This window comes from Nerophis lumbriciformis, linkage group LG09 (genome assembly GCF_033978685.3).
Source record: "Nerophis lumbriciformis linkage group LG09, RoL_Nlum_v2.1, whole genome shotgun sequence".
NCBI lineage: Eukaryota > Metazoa > Chordata > Actinopteri > Syngnathiformes > Syngnathidae > Nerophis > Nerophis lumbriciformis.
In genome coordinates, this window is record NC_084556.2 from 44,719,685 (window position 1) to 44,742,809 (window position 23,125).

General features: G+C 39.6%; 1 protein-coding gene across 1 annotated transcript in view; it reads left to right on the top strand.

Annotated features, from left to right (window-relative positions):
• Positions 1-23,125, top strand: part of med13a (mediator complex subunit 13a) — a 210,943-nt gene that overhangs the window by 146,517 nt on the left and 41,301 nt on the right. Inside the window, exons 10-15 of the mRNA XM_061963074.1 lie at positions 10,838-11,054; positions 13,421-13,451; positions 13,763-13,884; positions 14,000-14,090; positions 15,541-15,752; positions 20,841-21,037. Coding sequence (XP_061819058.1) covers positions 10,838-11,054; positions 13,421-13,451; positions 13,763-13,884; positions 14,000-14,090; positions 15,541-15,752; positions 20,841-21,037 — 870 coding nt within the window. The remainder of the gene's footprint in view (positions 1-10,837; positions 11,055-13,420; positions 13,452-13,762; positions 13,885-13,999; positions 14,091-15,540; positions 15,753-20,840; positions 21,038-23,125) is intronic.

The window sequence follows — 23,125 nt, forward strand, 5'->3', positions numbered from 1 at the left end:
AAGATTCATCTCAGTGGTCACTTTTTGAACACCACAATGTATTGAATAAATACAAATACTGTTAACAAACACTTGACTTTAATATTTTTTCCTATTCAGCCACACAAACATCATCTTTAAACCACTCAAAATTGTACTATAAATAAGGTATACCAGAGTCCTATGTACACCATAGTAATTTATTGATATGCCGCATAATGTCCTCCTTTTTGGTGTCATGGAAATGGTCACCCTATTTACTAAGCTGTATGTTCCGGGTGATGGAGTCCCCGATGACTAAAGTGTGGTGCCCGGTAGACTGGGGTGTCGGACGAGCTAAAGGGTTAAATCTATTATGCGTCTCAACCGGTTCACTGTGGCTTGTCGGTCGCTACAGCTAATGCTAGCAAATGTGTTCGCAGCGTCTAAGGTTACAAAATTACTCTGCTCTAGTTGGTGGACACAGTCCTCTAGTAGGGCCAACCTATCCATGAGAAAGGTGCACAAAGAGCAGGAAGCCATACTCACTTTGTTTCTTTCACAGAGTCAAGTTCTTGCTGTTTTCGAAGAAATAGCAGCAGCGTGAGGGAGCAGATGCCCTCGGAGCGTAGTTACTTTCAACCGTGACAAGCTTAACTTTGTTAGCTTAGCAGCAAGCTAGGTTGTTTCTTCCACTGACTCAAGTTCTTGCTGTCTTAGGAGCAATAGGCAAAGAGTGGAAGACGCCTTTGGAGCGGAGTTGCTTTCAGCTGCGACTAGCTTAGCTTTGTTAGCTTAGCATATAGCTAGCTGAGAGAGGGCCGGTGAGACAGAGCAGGGTGCTGTGCAAGTTTGATAAAACTACTAAATATGTTTGAGAAGAAATAAAGAAAGTTGTAAAACAATTAGAAGCACACAGGTAGAAAGATAGTACTTAGCTTTTTCGCGGCAGCAGCAGCAAGCAGCAGCAGACTGCGCATTAATTAAAAAAAGGCATTAAAACATTAGCTTTTTTTTTTTTCTTCATCACTAATTTTTGCTCACTGCATTAATTGGGATGCCGACTGCTAAGATGTTCATATATTCCCATTTAGGGGAGGAATGTCTCATAAATCGTCACAAAGAAACGGGGTGGGGAAAGCGTCTTTTTGTGTCGTTCTGGCCATTTTTGGGTTCTAAATGACTGTCAAAGTGTACCAACTTGTCAGAATATCTACTCAAATACCTACCTCAATTGTGCCAGCAACTTGAGGGTTCCAGGTTCGATCCCCGCTGCCGCCATCCTAGTCACTGCCGTTGTGTCCTTGGGCAAGACACTTTACCCACCTGCTCCCAGTGCCACCCACACTGGTTTAAATGTAACTTAGATATTGGGTTTCACTATGTAAAGCGCTTTGAGTCACTCGAGAAAAATGCTATATAAATATAATTAACTTCACTTCATCACTGCGCCACTAAAAATAGCGTGTCTTTGTTAAAGTTAAAGTTAAGGTACCAATGATTGTCACACAGACACTAGGTGTGGCAAAATTATTCTCTGCATTTGACCCATCACCCTTGATCACCCCCTGGGAGGTGAGGGGAGCAGTGGGCAGCAGCGGTGGCCGCGCCCGGGAATCATTTTTGGTGATTTAACCCCCAATGTCAACCCTTGATGCTGAGTGCCAAGCAGGGAGGTAATGGGTCCCATTTTTATAGTCTTTGGTATGACTCGGCCAGGGTTTGAACTCACAACCTACCGATTTCAGCGCGGACACTCTAACCACTAGGCCACTGAGTTAGGGCTCATAATAATTATATCACTAATACTTGGTTGATATTCAAATCACAAAATATAAATTGAGTATTTTGAATGGTTACATGTTCGATTTCATAGGCGAAATAGAGGAGCTCCCATTGGTTAAGATGTCAGCATTCTTTTATATTTAAGTTTATTTAATATTTAAAATGTTTTTTTTTATTTTTGTATCCATCCGTCCTCATGTCTTTCATAATGATTGTGAACGGCTTTCAAAATTCCCCAAAAAATGCAGTTACCCTTTAAGATGAGTCTCCTACAAGAAGATTACCTGGGCGCCCAGATGACGGAGATTACTTCGTTTTATAGGATTATTAAGCCCTTTGCAATTAAAATTGATAAACCTAATGCCACACCCGCCGGACGTTCCTGTTCGATTCGTCTGGGTCATAGCAAACAGATGCAAACATCAACATATACAGTATACAAAAATGCAAGTCTGTGGTAAAACTCTGTAAAAAAGCTTGACTGATGCAAAGAAAAACAAAACAGTGGCCAAGAATTGAGCGGTGAACTCGGTCGGACCAGGGCCCTCATAGCCCCCACGGAGGCCCACCACTCGGACATTATTCCACTTCGAGCGGCCTCTCAGATCATCGCATTTTTTAGACAGGAGATCAATGGTGGCAGAGAGCTTGTTGACGCTAGTGCGGAGTTCAGTTAGCTCTTTAGCGTTATTGTTAGCAGCGAGCTCCAGGCTAGCGATGGCTTAGCCGTGGGACGAGAGAATGCTCTCGAAAGGCTCCATAACAGCCGCTATCTCTCCTCTGACACCGGATTTAAAATTGTCGAGGAAGTCGGCTCGCATTTCGCCCATCTTCTGACTTATCCACTTACAAAGGGCCGAGTCGATGACCGACTGCTCCATGGCATCTGGATCCAGAGACGCACCAGGCCTGGAGCGGCCTGCTAGTTGGATTTCCCTCGGCCAGACATCGCGGAATTCGCAGGTGCTATCCACAAAAAAGAAGCTACACATGACAGGTCAGTAAAAAGTAGTGATGGGACCAAATGTGCCGAGTCTTCCAGGCGTGTGTCGAGTAATGGAGGGAGCGTTTCCGCGAAGCGCGTATCAAGACTTGCTTCATTTAGGGGAGGAGCCTGAAATGATGACGTGTGAAGCCTCATTGCCAAGTTGTACCACGTGACCGCTTCGGGACGCGGTTCAGGCTCACTGCCTGCTTGTACCACATGACCGTTTCAGGAAACAGTTCAGATTTTCCGGGAGATTTGACAACTCATAAACCGCCCAAACTCTATGGAAAATGTGGCTTTTGAGACTTATGGTCAATACGGACTCTGGATAGAGAATAAAAATAGTTTTTAAAATGCCACTAGAATAAAAAAAAGACAACAAACTGAATCCAAACGACTAACTTAATATCCATATAATGGATATTAAATTACTACCTTGTAGGGTTGTAGGGTATAACGGTACTAATAAAGTATCGCGGTACTAATCAATTCGAAACAGTACTTTACTACCTTTGGAAAATACCGGTACCATTTATGCCGCTGTGCGGCGGTGACTACAGAGCCGAGGCGCATGATGTTGAGTGTGTCAAAACACACACACAAAGGTCGTACAGGCAATAACATCGTGGAGAAGAAGAATGGCAGAAAAAGGACAATTCTACTGGTTAATAAAGAGGGTGCGTGAAGCACAATGTGGAGGTACCGTATTTTTCGGACTATAAGTCGCAGTTTTTTTCATAGGGTGCGACTTATAATCAGGAGCGACTTATGTGTGAAATTATTAACACATTACCGTAAAATGTCAAATAATATTATTTAGCTCATTCACGTAAGAGACTAGACGTATAAGATTTCATGGGATTTAGCGATTAGGAGTGACAGATTGTTTGGTTAACGTATATCATGTTCTATATGTTATAGTTATTTGAATGAGTCTTACCATAATATGTTACGTTAACATACCTGGCACGTTCTCAGTTGCTTATTTATGCTTCATATAACGTACACTTATTCAGCCTATTCACTATTCTTTATTTATTTTAAATTGCCTTTCAAATGTCTATTCTTGGTGTTGGGTTTTATCAAATAAATTTCCCCAAAAAATGCGACTTATACTCCAGTGCGACTTATATATGTTTTTTTCCTTCTTTATTATGCATTTTCGGCCAGTGCTATTTATACTCCGGAGCGACTTATACTCCGAAAAATGCGCTATTTGGGCTTCAAAACTAACGATAAAGGTGACGCTTTAAAACACGCCTCGCCAAATGTGGCGATTAGTATTAACACCTTTGATTCAAACTTAGGTAAACATTTAAATAATAAGCATTCAGATCTGCACAATGAGCTATAAAGAGTGACAGGTAATAATGTAGTTGTTACACCTTTCCTGTTCCTAGTCAAGGAGCACAGGGCAGGCCTTCCCTCCAGGACCGATGTTTTTGTCGGGGGTAACATTCTTCACTTTACTTGGCAATGGGTCTGCTGAGCTCCGCTTTTGGGTCAGACTGACGAGGCCACCGAGTCGTGACAATCGCTTGAATATTAGTTTAGCAGGACACAACCGGGCCTGGTTCATCACTCTACTGTGCAGTGTACGCGCTCCCTCTCTCTCTCTCTTTACTCACCCACTCACTCACTGACGTCACTCAGCCAACAGGTTGACATTCTCGCAAACACACATACTACTCTCATAAGTAAACCAGCTCCTCTGTTGTGCACATGTAGATACGTAGACAGGCACACAGCTGCTTGGTTTGATGCCAAATATTAGCGGAGTTAAACCGCCCAATTAGCGTCAACTAATGCAAGTGAAATGACTGAATTTTGTAACAAATTCCTACAATCTGTCTTAGTTGTCAGCTGTTAGCATATACAGTATTACCTCAATCAAACATGGTGAAAATGTCTCTTACAAGATATTGTAGTAGTAAACAGTAGGGATGTGGTACTCTGTATAATCCTTGCAATCCGCTGTAATTAAAAAAAAATTGATATGAATTGAGATTGGATGATATGAAAAAATTAATCGCAATCATTGTTTTTGCCATATTGCCCAGCCCTACGATAACATTAATGTAACATAATTTTGTCGCAGCTTTTTAATACCAAACTCAAAATAACTCCAACAAAAGGTGCATTTCTAATAGATTCAAATATAGCTTTTCTTCTGATCAACTATCTTAGGTAAACAATTATAAACATTCAAACCAAAATCAAGCAGCATTTTATCCTTAGGTGTCTTCTGATGGACTACCCAGCATGCCTTGTGGGTGCTTTGTAAATTTGGTTATAGTTTACGTGCTTGTTTCCACATAATTGTTTGTTTTGAGAACTATATCGAGTAGTTTGTTGATGTTATGTGCTATTTACAGTTAGGTGTGAGTACCTTTTTTGTGCAACAAATGATGATTTGTAGACGGCGCCAACTTTCCAATGTATTTGAATCGTTATATCCCGCCCTCTCGCGGCGTCTTGTACTTAATTACGTATGTATGTAACCCATGCACGCGCATTCGCTTTAGGTGTTGTTAGCTAATAATACAACAACATGACTGCAAGGCTCTTGGACTGCTTTTGTATGTGTGCACGCGTTCTCTTCGCGTACGTAATGACGGCACCAGGGGTGTTCTGTTCAACCAGTAATGGTAACATAAGCTAGCAAGTAGTGTTTTTGTTATATTTTTTGCTTTTAAAAAATGTAACAGTGAGGAAGTTGCAAACATCACCATAAACCTAACATAAATTCCTTCTCATATATATATAGTGGGGCGGGACCCCTGGGGGGCGCGGTGCGATGTCAGGGGGACCATGCTTTTTTTTTTTGCCGTAACAGAATATGATGAAGCCTATGTAACACTTTGCTTCATTGTAACCACGGTGGGAGATGAGGAAAGACCGGTGTGTTGTTTCTTTTAATGTTAACAAACTTACAATGTTATGCTGAGGTATAGCTTTAACAATTTTATAGACAAATTATACTATTTATAGTCACGGTGGGGCGGGGGATGCAATATATTTTCTTCTTCCTTGGAGAGCGTTGCAGAAAATAATTGAGAAGCACTGCCTAAACAATGAGCTGATAATAATAACTGTTTTAGTAAAACTGTTGTTATATCCTCTCATTTCCAAGCATGCATTAATTTCAGTTTGTCGTAGTCAGAAAGTATTCTTTGCCATTCATTCGAATGTGCCAGTTTTTTCTTTAGTTGAGTCATACAAAGTGTTTATCCTGTAAGTATGGCACTTATTACACTCCAGCTGTTTGATTGTTATTTGCATCTTAGTTGTCTTTTTCATCAACAGATACGCCATTTAAAACCATTAATGCTAATCAGTAGTATCTATATGGCATATCCAATGCAAATTAGCATCGAGCTAGCTCATTTTGAAAAGTGGAGCCTTACTTTTGAGTGTTTTCAGGCATGCTTTCTTTGTTGGCATGAAATGTACAGCGTTACTAAGAGGCAGTCTGCTACGAATATGCCTGTACAACCGAACGTATGTCACGTGCAACAAAGATATCAAAATATAGAAGCGTTTGATTTTACATGAATCGCTACCTGGTGGTACAGACGGAAATCAGCCAGTACCTATAAAATAATAGAATTTGGTACTCAGCCCTGTTTTTTTTTTTGTTTAAGCAGTAAGTAAGATAGTCGTTTTGTTCATCCATCCATCCATCCATCCATCCATCTTCTTCCGCTTCTCCGAGGTCGGGTCGCAAGGGCAGCAGCCTAAGCAGGGAAGCCCAGACTTCCCTCTCCCCAGCCACTTCGTCCAGCTCTTCCCGGGGGATTCCGAGGCCTTCCCAGGCCAGCCGGAAGAGATAGTTTTCCCAACGTGTCCTGGGTCTTCCCTGTGGCCTCCTACCTGCCCGGAACACCTCCCTCGGGAGGTGTTCGGGTGGCATCCTGACCAGTTGCGCGAACCATCTCATCTGGCTCCTCTCGATGTGGAGAAGCAGTGGCTTTACTTTGAGCTCCTCCCGGATGACAGAGCTTCTCACCCTATCTCTAAGGGAGAGCCCCGCCACCCGGCGGAGGAAGCTCATTTCGACCACTTGTACCCGTGATCTTGTCCTTTCGGTCATAACCCAAAGCTCATGACCATAGGTAAGGATGGGAATGTAGATCGACCGGTAAATTGAGAGCTTTGCCTTCCGGCTCAGCTCCTTCTTCACCACAACAGATCGATACAGCGTCCACATTACTGAAGACGCCCGCACCGATCCGCCTGTCGATTTCACGATCCACTCTTCCCTCACTCGTGAACAAGACTCCGAGGTACTTGAACTCCTCCACTTGGGGCAGGATCTCTTCCCCAACCCGGAGATGGCACTCCACCCTTTTCCGGGCGTTTTATTCAGTTACATGTGATTCCTGTACAACTTTGTTGGTTCTTTGCTGTGAAAGAAGCTTTTAAAATTGCACTACCAAGTGTTATTTCCACTTTGAGGAGTAATAATTGAAGATAAGTTGCTCCAAAAAAATCTCTTTTAGAATACAAGATTACTTTGTTTTTTTTTGCCATTGCAAAGACCCACCAGTGGAGAAGCATTGCTTTGCACCATAAACTTGTTGAGACTGATTGAACTGCACTTCCAGCGGTTGGACCAAATATTACACTCAATATGGGTGTTGAAGTAAATTCCAAACTATAAGCCGCTACTGTTTTCCCTACGTTTTGATCCCTGCGGCTTATAAAACTCATTAATGGATTATTTTTATTTTTTTTTGCTTACGGCAAAAATACAATATTTATTATTATTCATAAATAGGGAAACACACTGATAAAGTGTGTTATTGTTTGTGCTATGGCACCATCTTTTGGGCATGTTTACTTACTGCAGGTGCTGCAGTGTCCTTTCATTTAGTCATTTCAAGTTAGAGGTAGAATTTGCCATTTAGTCTTCCAGTCGTCCATAGTGTTCCACTCGTATGGATTCACCATTCATCACTCCGAGCAACGTTTGTAAGTTTTACAACAGAACTTAAAGCGTCCCATGTGTGATGTCTGTAGGAGTGTTTTCATGCGTATTTGTACGTGCTATCGCAATGTAATGAAGTTAGCGCCATTAGCAATAGCTAATATGCTAACACGTTTACGAGTGTCTGTGTTAGTATTATTAACATACAATGGCATTCTTATTATATTGTTTCAGTTTCACAAATTCCTTGTAAATTCACCAAGTCGTCACTGTGGAGTTATTGAATCTGTTGAGCTGATTGGAGAGCGAGCTTCCGTAGCTAGTGGGTCCATGACGATGACTTTGGTTTTGTTTGATCAGCCGTTTAACTGCCGTGTTACAGGCACCGTTTGGAAACAATTAAGGTATGTAAATAAACATTTACTTATTTCGCAACAATATATATCTCCAGCTTATAGTCTGGTGTGGCTAAAATATGGAAAAATATATTTTTCACCTCAAATATAGTGGGTGCAGCTTATATCCCGGTGCGCTCTATAGTCTGGAAATTACTGTATTAGCCTTGTGGTTAGAGTGTCTGCTCTGAGACTGGGAGGTCGTGAGCTCAAACCCCAGCCGAGTCATACCAAAGACTACAAAAACGGGACCCATTGTCCCCCTGCTTTGTACTCAGCATCAAGGGTTGGAATTGGGGGTTAAATCACCAAATGATTCCCGAGCGCGGCATGGGTCAAATGCAGAGGACAAATTTCACCACACCTAGTGTGTGTGACAGTCGTTGGGACTAAAACTTTTTTAATTAATGGGTCCATGACGATGACTTTGGTTTTGTTTAACTGCTGTGTTACAGGCACCGTTTGAAAACAATTAAGGTATGTAAGTAAACATTTACCGTACTTATTTCGCAACATATGGAAAAATATATTTTTCCCCTAAAATATAGTGGGTACATCTTATATCTCGGTGTGTTCTATAGTCCGGAAATTACGGTATCAGTACACAATCAATTCAATGCAATCAACATAAATCTTACCAATCAATGATTGTTATGCCCAACTCTAACACAATGCAGTGCAGGAATCGACCATTTGTCTCCGAGATGCCACCTCCCTCATACCTCTGCTTCAGAATGTTTAGTGTAGCGCTGAGCTGCACACAGCATGCTAATCTCTGGCTATGTGCCCTTTTGACAACATACATCAGCAATGTGCATGGACAGCACTACGCATTGATTCCTGCACACAGTCAGACGCCACAGCTTGCAGAGACTAGGAGTAACGGTGGGTTAAAGCAGTGTTTTTCAACCACTGTGCCGCGGCACACTAGTGTGCCGTGAGATATTGTCTGGTGTGCCGTGGAAAATTATGCAACGTCACCTAATTGGTCCAAAAAATATTTTTTGCAAATTAATAATTATAATCTGCAAATAATGTGCTGTTGCTTAGTGACTTTGTTGTGTAGAGAGCTTGGCAGGGTAACCATGTAGTACTCTTCCATATCAGTAGGTGGCAGCTTTGCTTTGTAAAAGTCGGAATGTGTCGGGTTAAGTTAAAGTTAAAGTTCCAATGATTGTCACACACACACTAGGTGTGGTGAAATGTGTCCTCTGAATTTGACCCATCCCCTTGTTCACGCTCTGGGAGGTGAGGGGAGCAATGGGCAGTTGCAGTGGCCACTCTCTGGAATCATTTTTGGTGATTTATCCCCCAATTCCAACCCTTGATGCTTAGTGCCAAGCAGGGAGGTAATGGGTCCCATTTTTATAGTCTTTGGTATGACTCAGCCAGGGTTTGAACTCACGACCTACCGATCTCAGGGCGGACACTCTAACCACTAGGCCACTGAGTAAGATAGGGTATGTACGTATGTGATGCTTCAACCAAAAATGAACAAAAGGGAAAGGAAAAGGCAATGAAGCACAGGGAAGGCTATGCAAAACGACAGAAAAACTGAACTGGCTACAAAGTAAACAGAAACGGAATGCTGGACGACAGCAAAAACTTGCAGCGTGCGGAGCAGAGACGGCGTCCACAAAGTACATCCGTACATGACATGGCAATCAACAATGTCCACACAAAGAAGGATAGCAAGAAATTAAATAGCCTCTCTTGCTAACACAAAGCAGGTGCGGGGAATAGCGCTCAAAGGAAGACATGAAACTGCTACAGGAAAACACCAACAAAACAAGAAGACAAGAACTAAAGCACCACACACAGGAAAACACAAACAAACTCAAAATAAGGCACGGCGACCTGGTGAAGTAACATTTTTTAACGTTTTCTGCTGGTGGTGTGCCTCCGTATTTTTTAATGAAAAAAATGTGCCTTGCCTCAAAAAAGGTTGGAAAACACTGGGTTAGAGGAAGATGAATTGTTTTTATAATGGAGTCCCGGCTATGTTGCTGAATAAGATACTTGCACACTAAAGAAGCTGTGGCCAGTGAGGGAAGGAAGGGTGGAACAGGATCAATGACAGGCAGAGCAAGTGTTCAGGACCAGCAAAGACGTCCAGCAACCTGGGGGATGGATATAGTGAAAATGATCAATTGGGCTGTGAAATAGTGCTTGGTTGAGCTATTCTGGTGGCGAGAAACCTCCAGGCCATACCTCTGAATGTTAGCTAAACTGTGACCTGCGCCTCTGCACACCATCACCTCGCATCAGAACAGGACAGGCGTGACGAGAGGACACGCATGCAGAAAAACACGGCTGGCGTATGCTAGTTATTGACAGCATAACAAATCTTAGCCTCTCTCCTTGCATTCTCTTATGATGACAATAATCACGGGGACATGGTGACAAGTGATCAATGTGTCTGCAAGTGTATGGATGAACAGTCTGCGCTGGAGTCACCATGATCTCGCTAATCTGCTTCAAATGTAACTGTGTGACAACAAACACCATGTAGACAGTTCTGCTCCAAGACAGCTGTCAGAGATGTTCGCCATCGCATTTCCTGCTGTTAAACACTGAGTAGTGCTGACAAGGACTATGAGGCGGCGCCACAACACTTGTTGAATTCCATTTACACACGTTCTGCTTAGTCATTAATCAAATTCACTTAGTTCCAAAATGCTCTTGAAACTAACATTATTGTTATACTTAGTGATTTATCAAATTCACTTTGATGATGGATGGATGGATAAATGAATGATTATTGGCTTTCTTTTGTTCTAGGGTGATGTCCACATCTAAATTCCCTCTGAAGGTGTCTGGGGAGCGTGTGCTGATGTATCAGGCCTCAAGGAACCAGTATCTGGCTGCTGCTCTGTCTGATGGAGAACACGAGCCGGCAGAGGACCCCTATGCATTCGAGGAAGGAGATGTGAAATTCACATTTTCCAACAGAAAAGATAAGGCAGGCGGGGAGTGTGAGTCCGGCAACAAACACAAGGTAAGATTCAAGAGGTTGCTAGAATTCACAGATGTGTTTTTTCTTTTTTTTACTTCCCCAAAGATTTTGCAAGGTCACGATTGCGCTAATTTACGCAAATTCAACCAATCCTCGAAAATCATGTGTGGCTTTGCAACTTTGTCCAAAGACGCAACTTTCCTGTACATTTCAGCCAATTAGTGTCATTTCCACCAATTAAATTTGTGTCTGAGTGGTGCTCAAATACGCACGTCAACTGTCTAATTAAGCTTATGTTTTTTTCTTGGACAAAGCAGTAGAATTGTCTCATCCATCCATCCATTTTCTACCGCTTGTCCCTTTTTGGGGGCGCGGGGGGGCGCTGGAGCCTATCTCAGCTGCATTCGGGCGGAAGGCAGGGTACACCCTGGACAAGTCGCCACCTCATCGCAGGGCTAACACATATAGACAGACAACATTCACACTCACATTCACACACTAGGGCCAATTTAGTGTTGCCAATCAACTTATCCCCAGGTGCATGTCTTTGGGGATGGAAGGAAGCCGGAGTACCCGGAGGGAACCCACGTAGTCACGGGGAGAACATGCAAACTCCACACAGAAAGATCCCGAGCCCGGGATTGAACTCAGGACTACTCAGGACCTTTGTATTGTGAGGCAGATGCACTAACCCCTTTACCACCGTGCTGCCCGTAGAATTGTCCCGTTAACAATAATTTGATGCCGGTACCAAAATGTGTTTTGATACTTTTTGATACTTTTGAAAATAAAGGTGAAACAATTTAAATTTTGGCTTCATTTTAACAAAAAATCTTACAGTACCTTAAACATATGGTTCTAATTGCACTCAAAGAACAATTTTAGAAGATTAAAATAAAAATAAAACAACATTAAACACACTGGGCTGCTCTTGTTGCACTCAAATAAAAATTGTATATATTTCATATAGCCTGCCACTATATTTCATACTCTAGGATTAGGTTGAAATAGAATAAAAGCTTTACTGACATTATATTAAATGTTTCATGAATTATGTTTGGCACTCTTGGTCTGTGCTTTAAGACGTATACAATCATTAGTTAATACTAAAAACAATACTATGGCTCAAAGTACACGTATAAGATACTGTATGTAGCAGGTAAAACACACATTGTTAAAGATAAAACACAAATTGTAGCAATTTGTTACAAAATTCAGTCCTTTCACTTGTATTAGTTATTGACGTCTGTGTGGGACCTTTTAAGACCATTTGTAAAGCATGATTTATTTCGGATCCACATTAGAAATCTCATTTGCCTCATCTTAACAGCTCTTGCAATTTTGTACAAATTGTACTTTTTATAAGGGGCTGTCCTGATTCTGACATTGATATCGGATATCGGTCTGATATCAGCAAAAAAAATGATGTGTGGGATGATATGTGCTTGCATGTAAAATGTGTGATATAATGTCCGATACAAGCAGTCCTGCAGCATGTTTACTACAGCCAGTTACACCTACATGTCTTCCAACACACAAGGTTGTTCTTTTCTTCTGTTTTAGTCAAGTCATTTACACAAGGTAAACATGGTAGGCTATAGGCTAATAGGAACTAACAGCTACACAACAGCTAAGCACACAAGCTTGACATATGTAATACTTTAGTGTTCTACATTGAACAATATTGCAGCCTAAAACAGCACACTTGTCAATAGAAACAAGTATCAAATAATTATAGTTGCATATTACGCATACAAAGTCTCCGAGGCAGAAGTGTATTAGAAAGTATCCAGTAAGAAACGTATTTAATTTACTGCGTCATGAGCTTAACTTCAAAATTAATGTGGCTAGAGGTGTCGCAAAAACCCAAATTATCACTCCACTTTAAATTAAAGACTCCATAAATCTGTTATAAGGTTAGTGTTTTTCATACCTATTGTTCTCTGTTTGACTAATTTCACTTAATCAAATGTTTTCTAATATTCCACACTCCATAATAATAAAAGTATGTACTATGATTCCTCTTGATATCGTATCGGGTTATAATCTTTATCGCCCAATACTCAAGGCTCTAATAACGCTATTGTATTGGATATTTAAAAGTTGTATTTAGATAGCCCTAGTTGTCGTCATTGATTTGATTGACCATTTAAAAAGAGAAGCGCTCAATAATTTGAATTAGTGTTTTGCTGGGTTGTTTATGTTTTGTGTATTCTGGATTATAACAGCTGCTACTTAATCTAATATTTATTTTTTGAGTTTCTAACAAGTTGTACATATGAGATTGGTATCATTTAACAAGCTAATGTTATGGCAAGTGGAGCGTGTCCTGTTTATGATGTAATCAAACACTTGCTGTTTAGAGTGATGTTAGATTTCCTCCCATTAACCTTTTGTGTTTCTAACAGGGTGAAGATGAAGGATCGGGTCCATCTGACGGTAAGTAGGATTTTCTTGTTCGAGTAACCTTCTTCTTTATTTGCATGACTTGACTGCTGTTACACACACACACACACACACATGCACATACACACAAACTGAGTATCTGTAAATCAGCCTCTTGGACTATTACCATCTGAGGAATAAAACTTTGCAGCGGTCATTACCAATTATTGTCAATTCAACTCCACATGATACATTTGGAATTTTTAAAGTTGCAAAACAACTGTTAGAAGTGATTGACTTGAGAAGGAATTTTAAACCCACTTTTAGTTGGGTTTAGTTGTAAGTGTAAAGTCTTTGTGTTGCAGATCCTCAGCAGGCAGCTGCTCTTAACCGCCTCGCGTCTACCAGCCTGATCCATGAGACCGACCTGGTGGTGTCCATCGATGACCTCGACAACCTCTTTAATTCGGATGAAGATGAACTAGGGGTTAGTAAGATGTAGTCTTCAAAATTGTTAGTTTGCAATTCCTGTGTGTTGTTGAACAACAGCTGTCATTTGTCTGACACTTACGCGCTGAGGTACTTTTGTTTTTTTCCCACAGGCTGGTTCCAGACGGGCGATAAATGGAACAGATGAGAAATTGGGCAACAAGGAACCTAAGCCATCAATATTGGACCCAGTATCCTGTATTAGTATGTACTTGTACTGTCTGCCCTAATATTATTTCTGAGTATAATAATAATCCCATTACAACACAGAAACTAAATTCAAAGGGGTCATTTTATGCAAAAACCAACTTTTCTTACTTGTTGGCACCTCTTTTTGTGTATTTGGGATTCCAATAAGTGTCGAAAATGTGGATTCAAACAATGGAGGTGTTGAGGAAATATTTACAAAACAATTTATTCTTACCCTTACTTGGGACCTTTACCAACATGTGACTAAGGATGGTTATCGTTTACCTTGTTTTAATCGTACCTAGGACCAAATCGGTACCAAATAAATTGTTCCAGTGCTTAAACAGTCCCTCAACCGGTACTGCGAACATGGAACATTTGGTATATCTACGTCAGCAGATACAATACTGTAATATGAGTATTTATTACAAAGCAAATAATAATAAAATAAAATGAAAAAAGGTAGATAGTTACACAGTATTGACAATGAACACTACATTTGAAACAATCATAATAATAATTCCAATATAAATAACAACATTGATAAAAGGTACCTCTAATATTGCTTCCATCATTACAAAATGTAGCAATACATTAAATGATTGGGTTAACTAAATGAATAATCGAATTATAAAAGACCGGAGAAAGAGAGTAGAAAGAAAATAACATTTTAAAAAATTACTTTTTTTAAAGTATTTTTCCTAACACTGTTCTTCAGGAACGACACACCGAAATATTTAACTAGTTCGCCAGCAGGCCAATTCTGTGATTGATCCTCTTATTTGCTAACCTTTTTGCAATAGATATCTAAAAGTAGCAGAACACTCTTTAGAACATCTTTGTATATTTATTTTTCTTTTCTTTTTTTTTTTACTTCAGAGCAGGTCCTTAAACACTCCTGTCATACAGAGGATCTACTCTATGACTTATTGACTATGCTATGCATTATCCATTTGATGAGATACATAGATAAAGGGGGGATTGTAGGGAGATCTATTGGATGGCAAACACCAAATGTTGGCAGCTATCATATGATCCCTATGAGATATTTACTACTCTCACATGATTCAGGCTGTTATAGGACTTGGCCATTTAGTGGTGAAAAATATATCTGTCACTGTCATCATGTAGCTGCTGTCCAACTTCTTTGTTAGCCTCTAATAAATTATTTAATCTCTGTTTGCAGTCACCGATTAGGTGACAGATTAGACATACGTTGTCTGTTTTATGTACTTTAATCTGCCGGGGAAGTACTAGGAAATATGGTGTTATTATTTTTTCAAAAGACAAATGAAATGTGGAGTTGATTGCATTAAGTGACGAAGCGCATCAACAATGCATTACAGACATTATAAATCATATGGAAGATGTTTTTTGTTAATATTGCAATATAATAAGACTTCCTAATCATATTGCTTTGCTAATGAAGTGTTTACTAAGTATGCTGTGCCCATCTACCCTCCAGGCACAGCAGACCTCCACCAGATGTTTCCTACTCCTCCCTCCCTTGAGCAGCACATAATGGGCTACTCCCCCATGAACATGTGCAGCAAAGACTATGGCAGCGTGGAGGCGCCCCCTGGTATGACCACGCTGGACGGAACCTCATCCCAGGGAGGTCTCTTCAAGATTGAGGTGGAGGAGAGCTTCAGTAGCCCAAAGCCATCCGAGATCAAGGTTTGTTTAGGAATATATCATATTACAACTAAGGCAGGGCGATATGGCCTTTTTTTAATATCGCAATATTTTAAGGCCATATCGAAATGAACGATATATATCTCGATATTGTGCCTTAGCCTTGAATGAACACTTGATGCATATAATCACAGCAATATGATGATTCTATGTGTCTACATTAAAACATTCTTCTTCATACTGCATAAATATATGCTACTTTAAAACTTTCATGCAGAGAAGGAAATCACAACTAAAAAAATCACTATTTTTTTCATACGGTGTTGATCTAGAAATGTTTGCCTCGGCATTTTGCTGGTGTGGGCGTGTGGCACCGAACGCAGATGTTGACGTGCGGAGTTAGCACTCCTCATTCTCTAGCAGGTGACTTTTCAAATGATGCTATATATTAGCAGTAATGCTACTTTATATAGCAACGCTTTTGCCCCACACTTGACAAATTACGATTGTCTGTTCGACATATTCCCACTTGAAGCCAAACCACCGCCAGACAATGGACCCCCTGCTGTTTTTGGGGGGAATTAATTCTTCCTTCATTTGTTACCAGACCTTCTTTCTCTCGTATTACCGCTCACACGGCTACGCTAGCATCACAGATAACGTTAGCCATGCTGCTACCTCTTTGCTGCTCAAGGAGGGCGTATACGTATGTGACGTATGACGTGACAGTATGTGACATGTGTGGAAGCTGCGCTTGCTGTCTGTGAGAAGGAGAGACAGGAAAGAACGAGGAGAGCCTGTAGTGTAATGCCAGCAGCTAAAAGCAACTGTGTGAGAACGCATACTCGAATATCACGATATAGTCATTTTCTATATCGCACAGAGACAAACCCGCGATATATCGCACATATCGATATATCGCCCAGCCCTAATTACAACTAGTGTTGTCCCGATACCAATATTTTGGTTTTGGTACCGGTACCAAAATGTATTTCTATAATTTTCAAAATAAAATATTCACAAAAAAACATCATTTTCGTCTTTATTTTAACAGAAAATCTTATGATACATTAAACATAAGTTTCTCATTGCAATCAAAGAACAGTTTTAGCATTCAATAACAAAGTAAACACACTAGACAACTTTTCTTTTAGTAGTAAGGAAGCAAACCGATTACAAAGGCTCCTAATTTGATTGCTGATGTATGTAGTAACATATTGCGTCATTTCCAATTATTTAAATAGCAAATATATAAAAATATATATATTAGTGATGTCAACCTTAACGCTTTAACGCAGGTTTTAAATAAAAATAAATGATCGCTTTATCAAATATAAATGACGATTAATCACTTCCGCATTGAGGCTTAAGTCGGAAGACGCACACATTTTTTAAAAACAGTCTTTGATCACAATGAGAGGTGGCCTATTTTGTTTCAAAACAGAACTTAGTATAAAACTAAGCTAACTTGTTGGTATTGCAGCGACAAACGTTTTTATCATCGGCGCACTTCAAGTTTAGAATACCATCTTAAAGCGAACACGCACTCAAGGATGGCACTTGTCAATCCTCCTGACGACTGCTTTCGTAAACAGCTACTAGCGACAAATCTAATGACTTTTTCCGGGGATATTGGAGACTTTTTTGTGTCTTGGAAACTCTGAGGTGAAAGCAAGCAGCAGTCACCGTCCTCAGCGAGCAGTGACAGCTGCTGTTGGTGAGCTGGTGCTGCTGCGCGGATAGCTACATTCTAGCATCGACAATAAGCAGAGAACGCCACGCCGGCAAAGTTTACTGATTCAAGGTTGTCAACAAAAGGAGCACAGTTAAGAGGAGCTTCACATATGTTTATATTACAGTTAAGTCTATTACTAACATAAAATGTAGATTGTTGCTCGAACTGCTTTATTAAAAAAAATAAAGTAAAGTACCAATGATTGTCACACACACACTAGGTGTGGTGAGAAATCCTCTGCATTTGACCCATCACCCTCACCCCCTGGGAGGTAAGGGGCCCAGGAATCATTTTGGTGATTTAACCCCCAATCCAACCCTTGATGCTGAGTGCCAAGCAGGGAGGTAATGGGTCTCATTTTATAGTCTTTGGTATGACTCGGTCGGGGTTTCAACTCACGACCTACCTATGATGACATGGCACCCCAAACCATCACTGATGGTGGAAACTTTACACTAGACTTCAGGCAACGTGGATCCTGTGCCTCTCCTGTCTTCCTCCAGACTCTGGGACCTCGATTTCCAAAGGAAATGCAAAATTTGCATGGTTGGGTGATGGTTTGGGGTGCCATGTCATCTGCTGGTGTCGGTCCACTCTGTTTCCTGAGATCCAGGGTCAACGCAGCCGTCTACCAGCAAGTTTTAGAGCACTTCATGCTTCCTGCTGCTGACCTGCTCTATGGAGATGGAGATTTCAAGTTCCAACAGGACTTGGCGCCTGCACACAGCGCAAAATCTACCCGTGCCTGGTTTACGGACCATGGTATTTCTGTTCTAAATTGGCCCGCCAACTCCCCTGACCTTAGCCCCATAGAAAATCTGTGGGGTATTGTGAAAAGGAAGATGCAGAATGCCAGACCCAAAAACGCAGAAGAGTTGAAGGCCACTATCAGAGCAACCTGGGCTCTCATAACACCTGAGCAGTGCCAGAAACTCATCGACTCCATGCCACGCCGCATTAACACAGTAATTGAGGCAAAAGGAGCTCCAACCAAGTATTGAGTATTGTACATGCTCATATTTTTCATTTTCATACTTTTCAGTTGGCCAACATTTCTAAAAATCCCTTTTTTGTATTAGCCTTAAGTAATATTCTAATTTTATGACACACGGAATTTTGGATTTTCATTTGTTGCCACTTCAAATCATCAAAATTAAGTGAAATAAACATTTGAATGCATCAGTCTGTGTGCAATGAATAAATATAATGTACAAGTTACACCTTTTGAATGCAATTACTGAAATAAATCAAGTTTTTCAAAATATTCTAATTTACTGGCTTTTACCTGTATGTGTGTGTGTGTGTGTGTGTGTGTGTGTGTGTGTGTGTGTGTGTGTGTGTGTGTGTGTGTGTGTTGTTACTTTGCATGCAGTTCGCTTTTGGCCCTTGGCAAAACATTTTAGCCCAATATGACCCAGGAGTCAAAAAGTTTGGACACCCCTGACCTAGTTCTTTAACTTTATTTGTTTTTAAACCATTTTTGTTACCTTGTTTCTGGTAACTTTGTTCATTAATATTATTTCAATGTTTGCTTGATATTTTCTGTTTTCTGTTTTTGTACAAGTGTTTGTTACTTTGTTACTTTTGTATATATCTGAGTGATTTTATTGTTGCACTTAATAATTTTCTTGCACTACAAATTATTTTTGCACATTGCTGTTGCAAGTTTTTGTTACCAAAAATAATCAATCCAAATCAGAATTAGAATCACCTTTATTGGGCAGGTATGTTTAACACACACGGAATTTAACTTTGGACTGTGGGCTCTCTGTCGAATGTAAACATTAGATAATAACAATTAGCTAAAAATGAACACAGATAATTGAAGACTAATATGTGCAAGACTGATGAGACAAGATGACACTTTTACTGTAAATACAAAGTTTGATCATTTGGAATGTTCGACCCCAGGCCACTCTTGTACACTCTTGTACATTTTGAAATTAGGAACCGTATGTGGCAACATGGACATCCTTCATTCATTGGTATTATTTGTGTTATTATTGCATTGGCATTGTTTATGTTTTTAACTGGGCTACCACCATGTATTTATAGATGACATGTCATATGTAAAGACATGCCAGGCTAATAATAGGATGATGCAAACAACATTGCCAGAGCCGCAATGAGTTTATAGTAGGTACTGTATGTAAATGATCATCAGTCAATCTTATTGGCAGGAATAGAGGGCCCCAAAATCAGAAATATAGGGCCACAAAACCGATAGAGGGCACTAAAATCATAAATAGTGGGTCCCACAATCAAATTTTGCTTAGGGCCCATCGAGGCTTTGGCCAGCTCTGGTAGTGAAGCATGTTTAGCTATTTCTTGTCCTGCAGTGATGATACCGTAGTTTATTTGTTGCCATTAAGGCGAGGACTCGGGATTTAGAAATTTAGAAGTACCGGTAGCTAAAACACTGTGGCTATGTTTTAAAGCATCGCTAGCAGAGCATTGCTTCAGTATAAATAACTTAACCTTTATCGTTTTAGAACAAACATACGTCCATTCTCCCTCTTCTGTCTCCACACCATTCCCGCTTGTAAGTGCTCTCTGTGTGTGTTGATTCACATGCGCCTCGACTTATTTTACCAACAATGTCACCACGGCGCGCCATCATGTCCATGAAAAAAAAAAAGTCCCGTTATTTTTTGAAGGCGGTATAGCCCTTTGTATTGCATTAGTGCCACAGTACTTTATTAGTACCGGTACTCTGTACAACCTTAATTTTACCTAATATTACAGTAATAGTTTGAGTAATTATTCACAGGAAATGGTTGAAATGCTTTTAGACTTCTTCTTGTGTTGGCATTGACAGGTTTTTAGGCTTTACATGGATAAAATTAGTATTTAAATTGTATCACTTCAAGGCTTTTCGATGTTGAAAATTATAACATTTGTGTTTTTATTAGTGGTGTACTGATACAACTTTTTTAGTTTGAATACAATACTGATATTGGAGCATTGAGTTTTAAGAGATCAGCAGTAATCATACATACTTGTATTATTTTGTAGTGTGGAATGTTAGAAAAGGTTTGTTGAAGTAAAATTACTTAGACAGAGAACAATAGTAGGTATGAAATACACTAACCCTGACAGACTTATGGTGTCTGTAAATTGAAGTGGAGTGGTATTTGTGTTTTTTGAGTGACACCTAATTGCCATAATAATTCATGAAGTTAGGTCATGACACAGTAAGTTAAATGATGCGGACACATTTGTTACTGGATACTTTCTAAAACGATGCTACCTCGGAAACTTTGTATGTGTCAGTAATGTATTGTATCAGACATTTTACATGCAAACTGATATCTATATCGGATCAGGACACCTGCAGTTTTTAGGGTTGTTTTTTGAATCAGTCATACTATAAGAGGATATTTTGTATTTTACAGGACTATTCATTCGTGTACAAGCCTGAGCTGTGCCAGGCGTTTGTGGGCTGCTCCATGTTTGCGCCATTGAAATCCCTGCCCAGCCAATGTCTGCCACCTGTTAAACTACCAGAGGATTTCATCTACCGACCAAGTTGGACCATGGGCAGGGAGATGCTCAATCCCATGCCTGTCATGACCATCCTCAATAAGGACAGGTATGGTGCTGTTTTATGTTACTATTTTAGAGAAAAGAAAGCAAAAGCCACTAAACTTGAGAGTAGATCTGCTGGCTCATCATTTCTGTTCAATTGACCTCAAATGTGTTGGATTAGATGAGCTTTGTAGTTTTACCAAATTCATATACTGTAATTATCTATAGACCTTGGAAGTATATAACTGTCTTTTTTTTTAAGATACAGATGTATGATTCATTGTTTAAGGTCTTTTACTTACATTGTTTCCTAAATACGATTTGTTTGTGAAGAAAGACTTAGTTTTCTTTAGAACTGGTTTACATTTGTTTGATTTCAAAATAGACCTTTTGCATGTTGTTTAGTATATGGCAAACCCACACTTGAGGAACTGATAATGAATAAAAATATTCTTGTACGCTACACTGTTTTATGCAGCTATTCACAGCTACAGTTTGTGAAAATAAACAGAGGGAAACAGTCAAATCGTTATGTTGAAAGGAAAGACTGGATCATGACATTGTAAATGCCTATACACTGTAGTATCTCGTTTTTGTTAGTAATCCGACCACAATGGACTCAAACAAAATTAAAGACATTGTTCATAAGAAATAATGAAAATATAGTGAATCCATTCCAAAAGTATGAACATTTAATATAGAATAATTATAGTTTTACATTCAGAAAACAGCATGAAATACATAAACATGTTTCAAATTATATCATGATATGGTTGATTATTTTGCAGTCTTACTTAATAAAAAAAAAAAGTGCAGTAACTGAGTTACCAGTACGGCTGTGTGTCGTTTACATTTTAACCGATACGGGTCCCAAATTCCTACTTTTGAAACAGTGCCGGTGCTTAAAAAATTTAAAACTCTTTTTAATAGAGACGCTCATTTTTTTTTCTTCCTACCGACATAGATTATTTTTAAATAGTTGATTTAAAGGGGTCATATTATGTTTTTTTTCACTTCCTTGTAGAGATGTCCAATAATATCGGCCGACAAATGCGTTAAAATGTAATGTCGGAAATTATTGGTATAGTTGTTTTTTTTTATCGGTATCGTTTTTTTTTTGTTTTTTTTTTTTTAAGTAAATCAGCATTAAAAACACAAGATATACTTACAATTAGTGCACCAACCCAAAAAACCTCCCTCCCCCATTTACACTCATTCACACTCATTCACACAAAAGAGTTGTTTCTTTCTGTTATTAATATTCTGGTTCCTACATTGTATATCAATATATATCAATACAGTCTGCAAGGGATACAGTCTGTAAGCACACATGATTGTGCGTGCTGCTGGTCCACTAATAGTACTAACCTTTAACAGTTAATTTTACTAATTTTCATTAATTACTAGTTTCTATGTAACTGTTTTTATATTGTTTTACTTTCTTTTTTATTCAAGAAAATGTTTTTAATTTATTTATCTTATTTTATTTTATTAATTTTTTAAAAAAGTACCTTATCTTCACCATACCTGGTTGTCCAAATTAGGCATAATAATGTGTTAATTCCACGACTGTATATATCGGTTGATATCGGTATCGGTTGATATCGGTATCGGTAATTAAAGAGTTGGACAATACCGGAATATTGTTTTGAAAGGTTTGATGTGTTGAAGCTTGATGATTTTCACAGCAAAACCAGCAACAATATAGAACACAATGAATGTGCAAAAAAATGACTTGCTCGTTGTTGGCCGTGATTGCTGCATAATGACAAAGTGTTGTGTTGTTGTGTAAAATGTGTATGTGGTGTTGACACTGCTTTTTCAGTGTTAGGATTGTCAACAACATTTTAAAAGATCATCATACTCTCGGTGCTTCCGTCAGGACGCTACATTACTTACAGGATGTTACTTATGCAGTATCCTCTTCAAGCACTGAATGAATGAAGCACTAATAACTACTTCTTTTTTGGTCGTTACTAAGGCGTTTCTGTATCCATTCATATTTACTAACATGTGGGATTCTCTGTTTGGGTATGCCAAAGAGGCACAAGAAAGGTGTGCACGCTGGATCATAGGACCCATAAATGCTATCATTCACACCGATAGACAAATTCAAGTGTCTAGTTAGCCTATCATGTGTTTGGATGTGGTA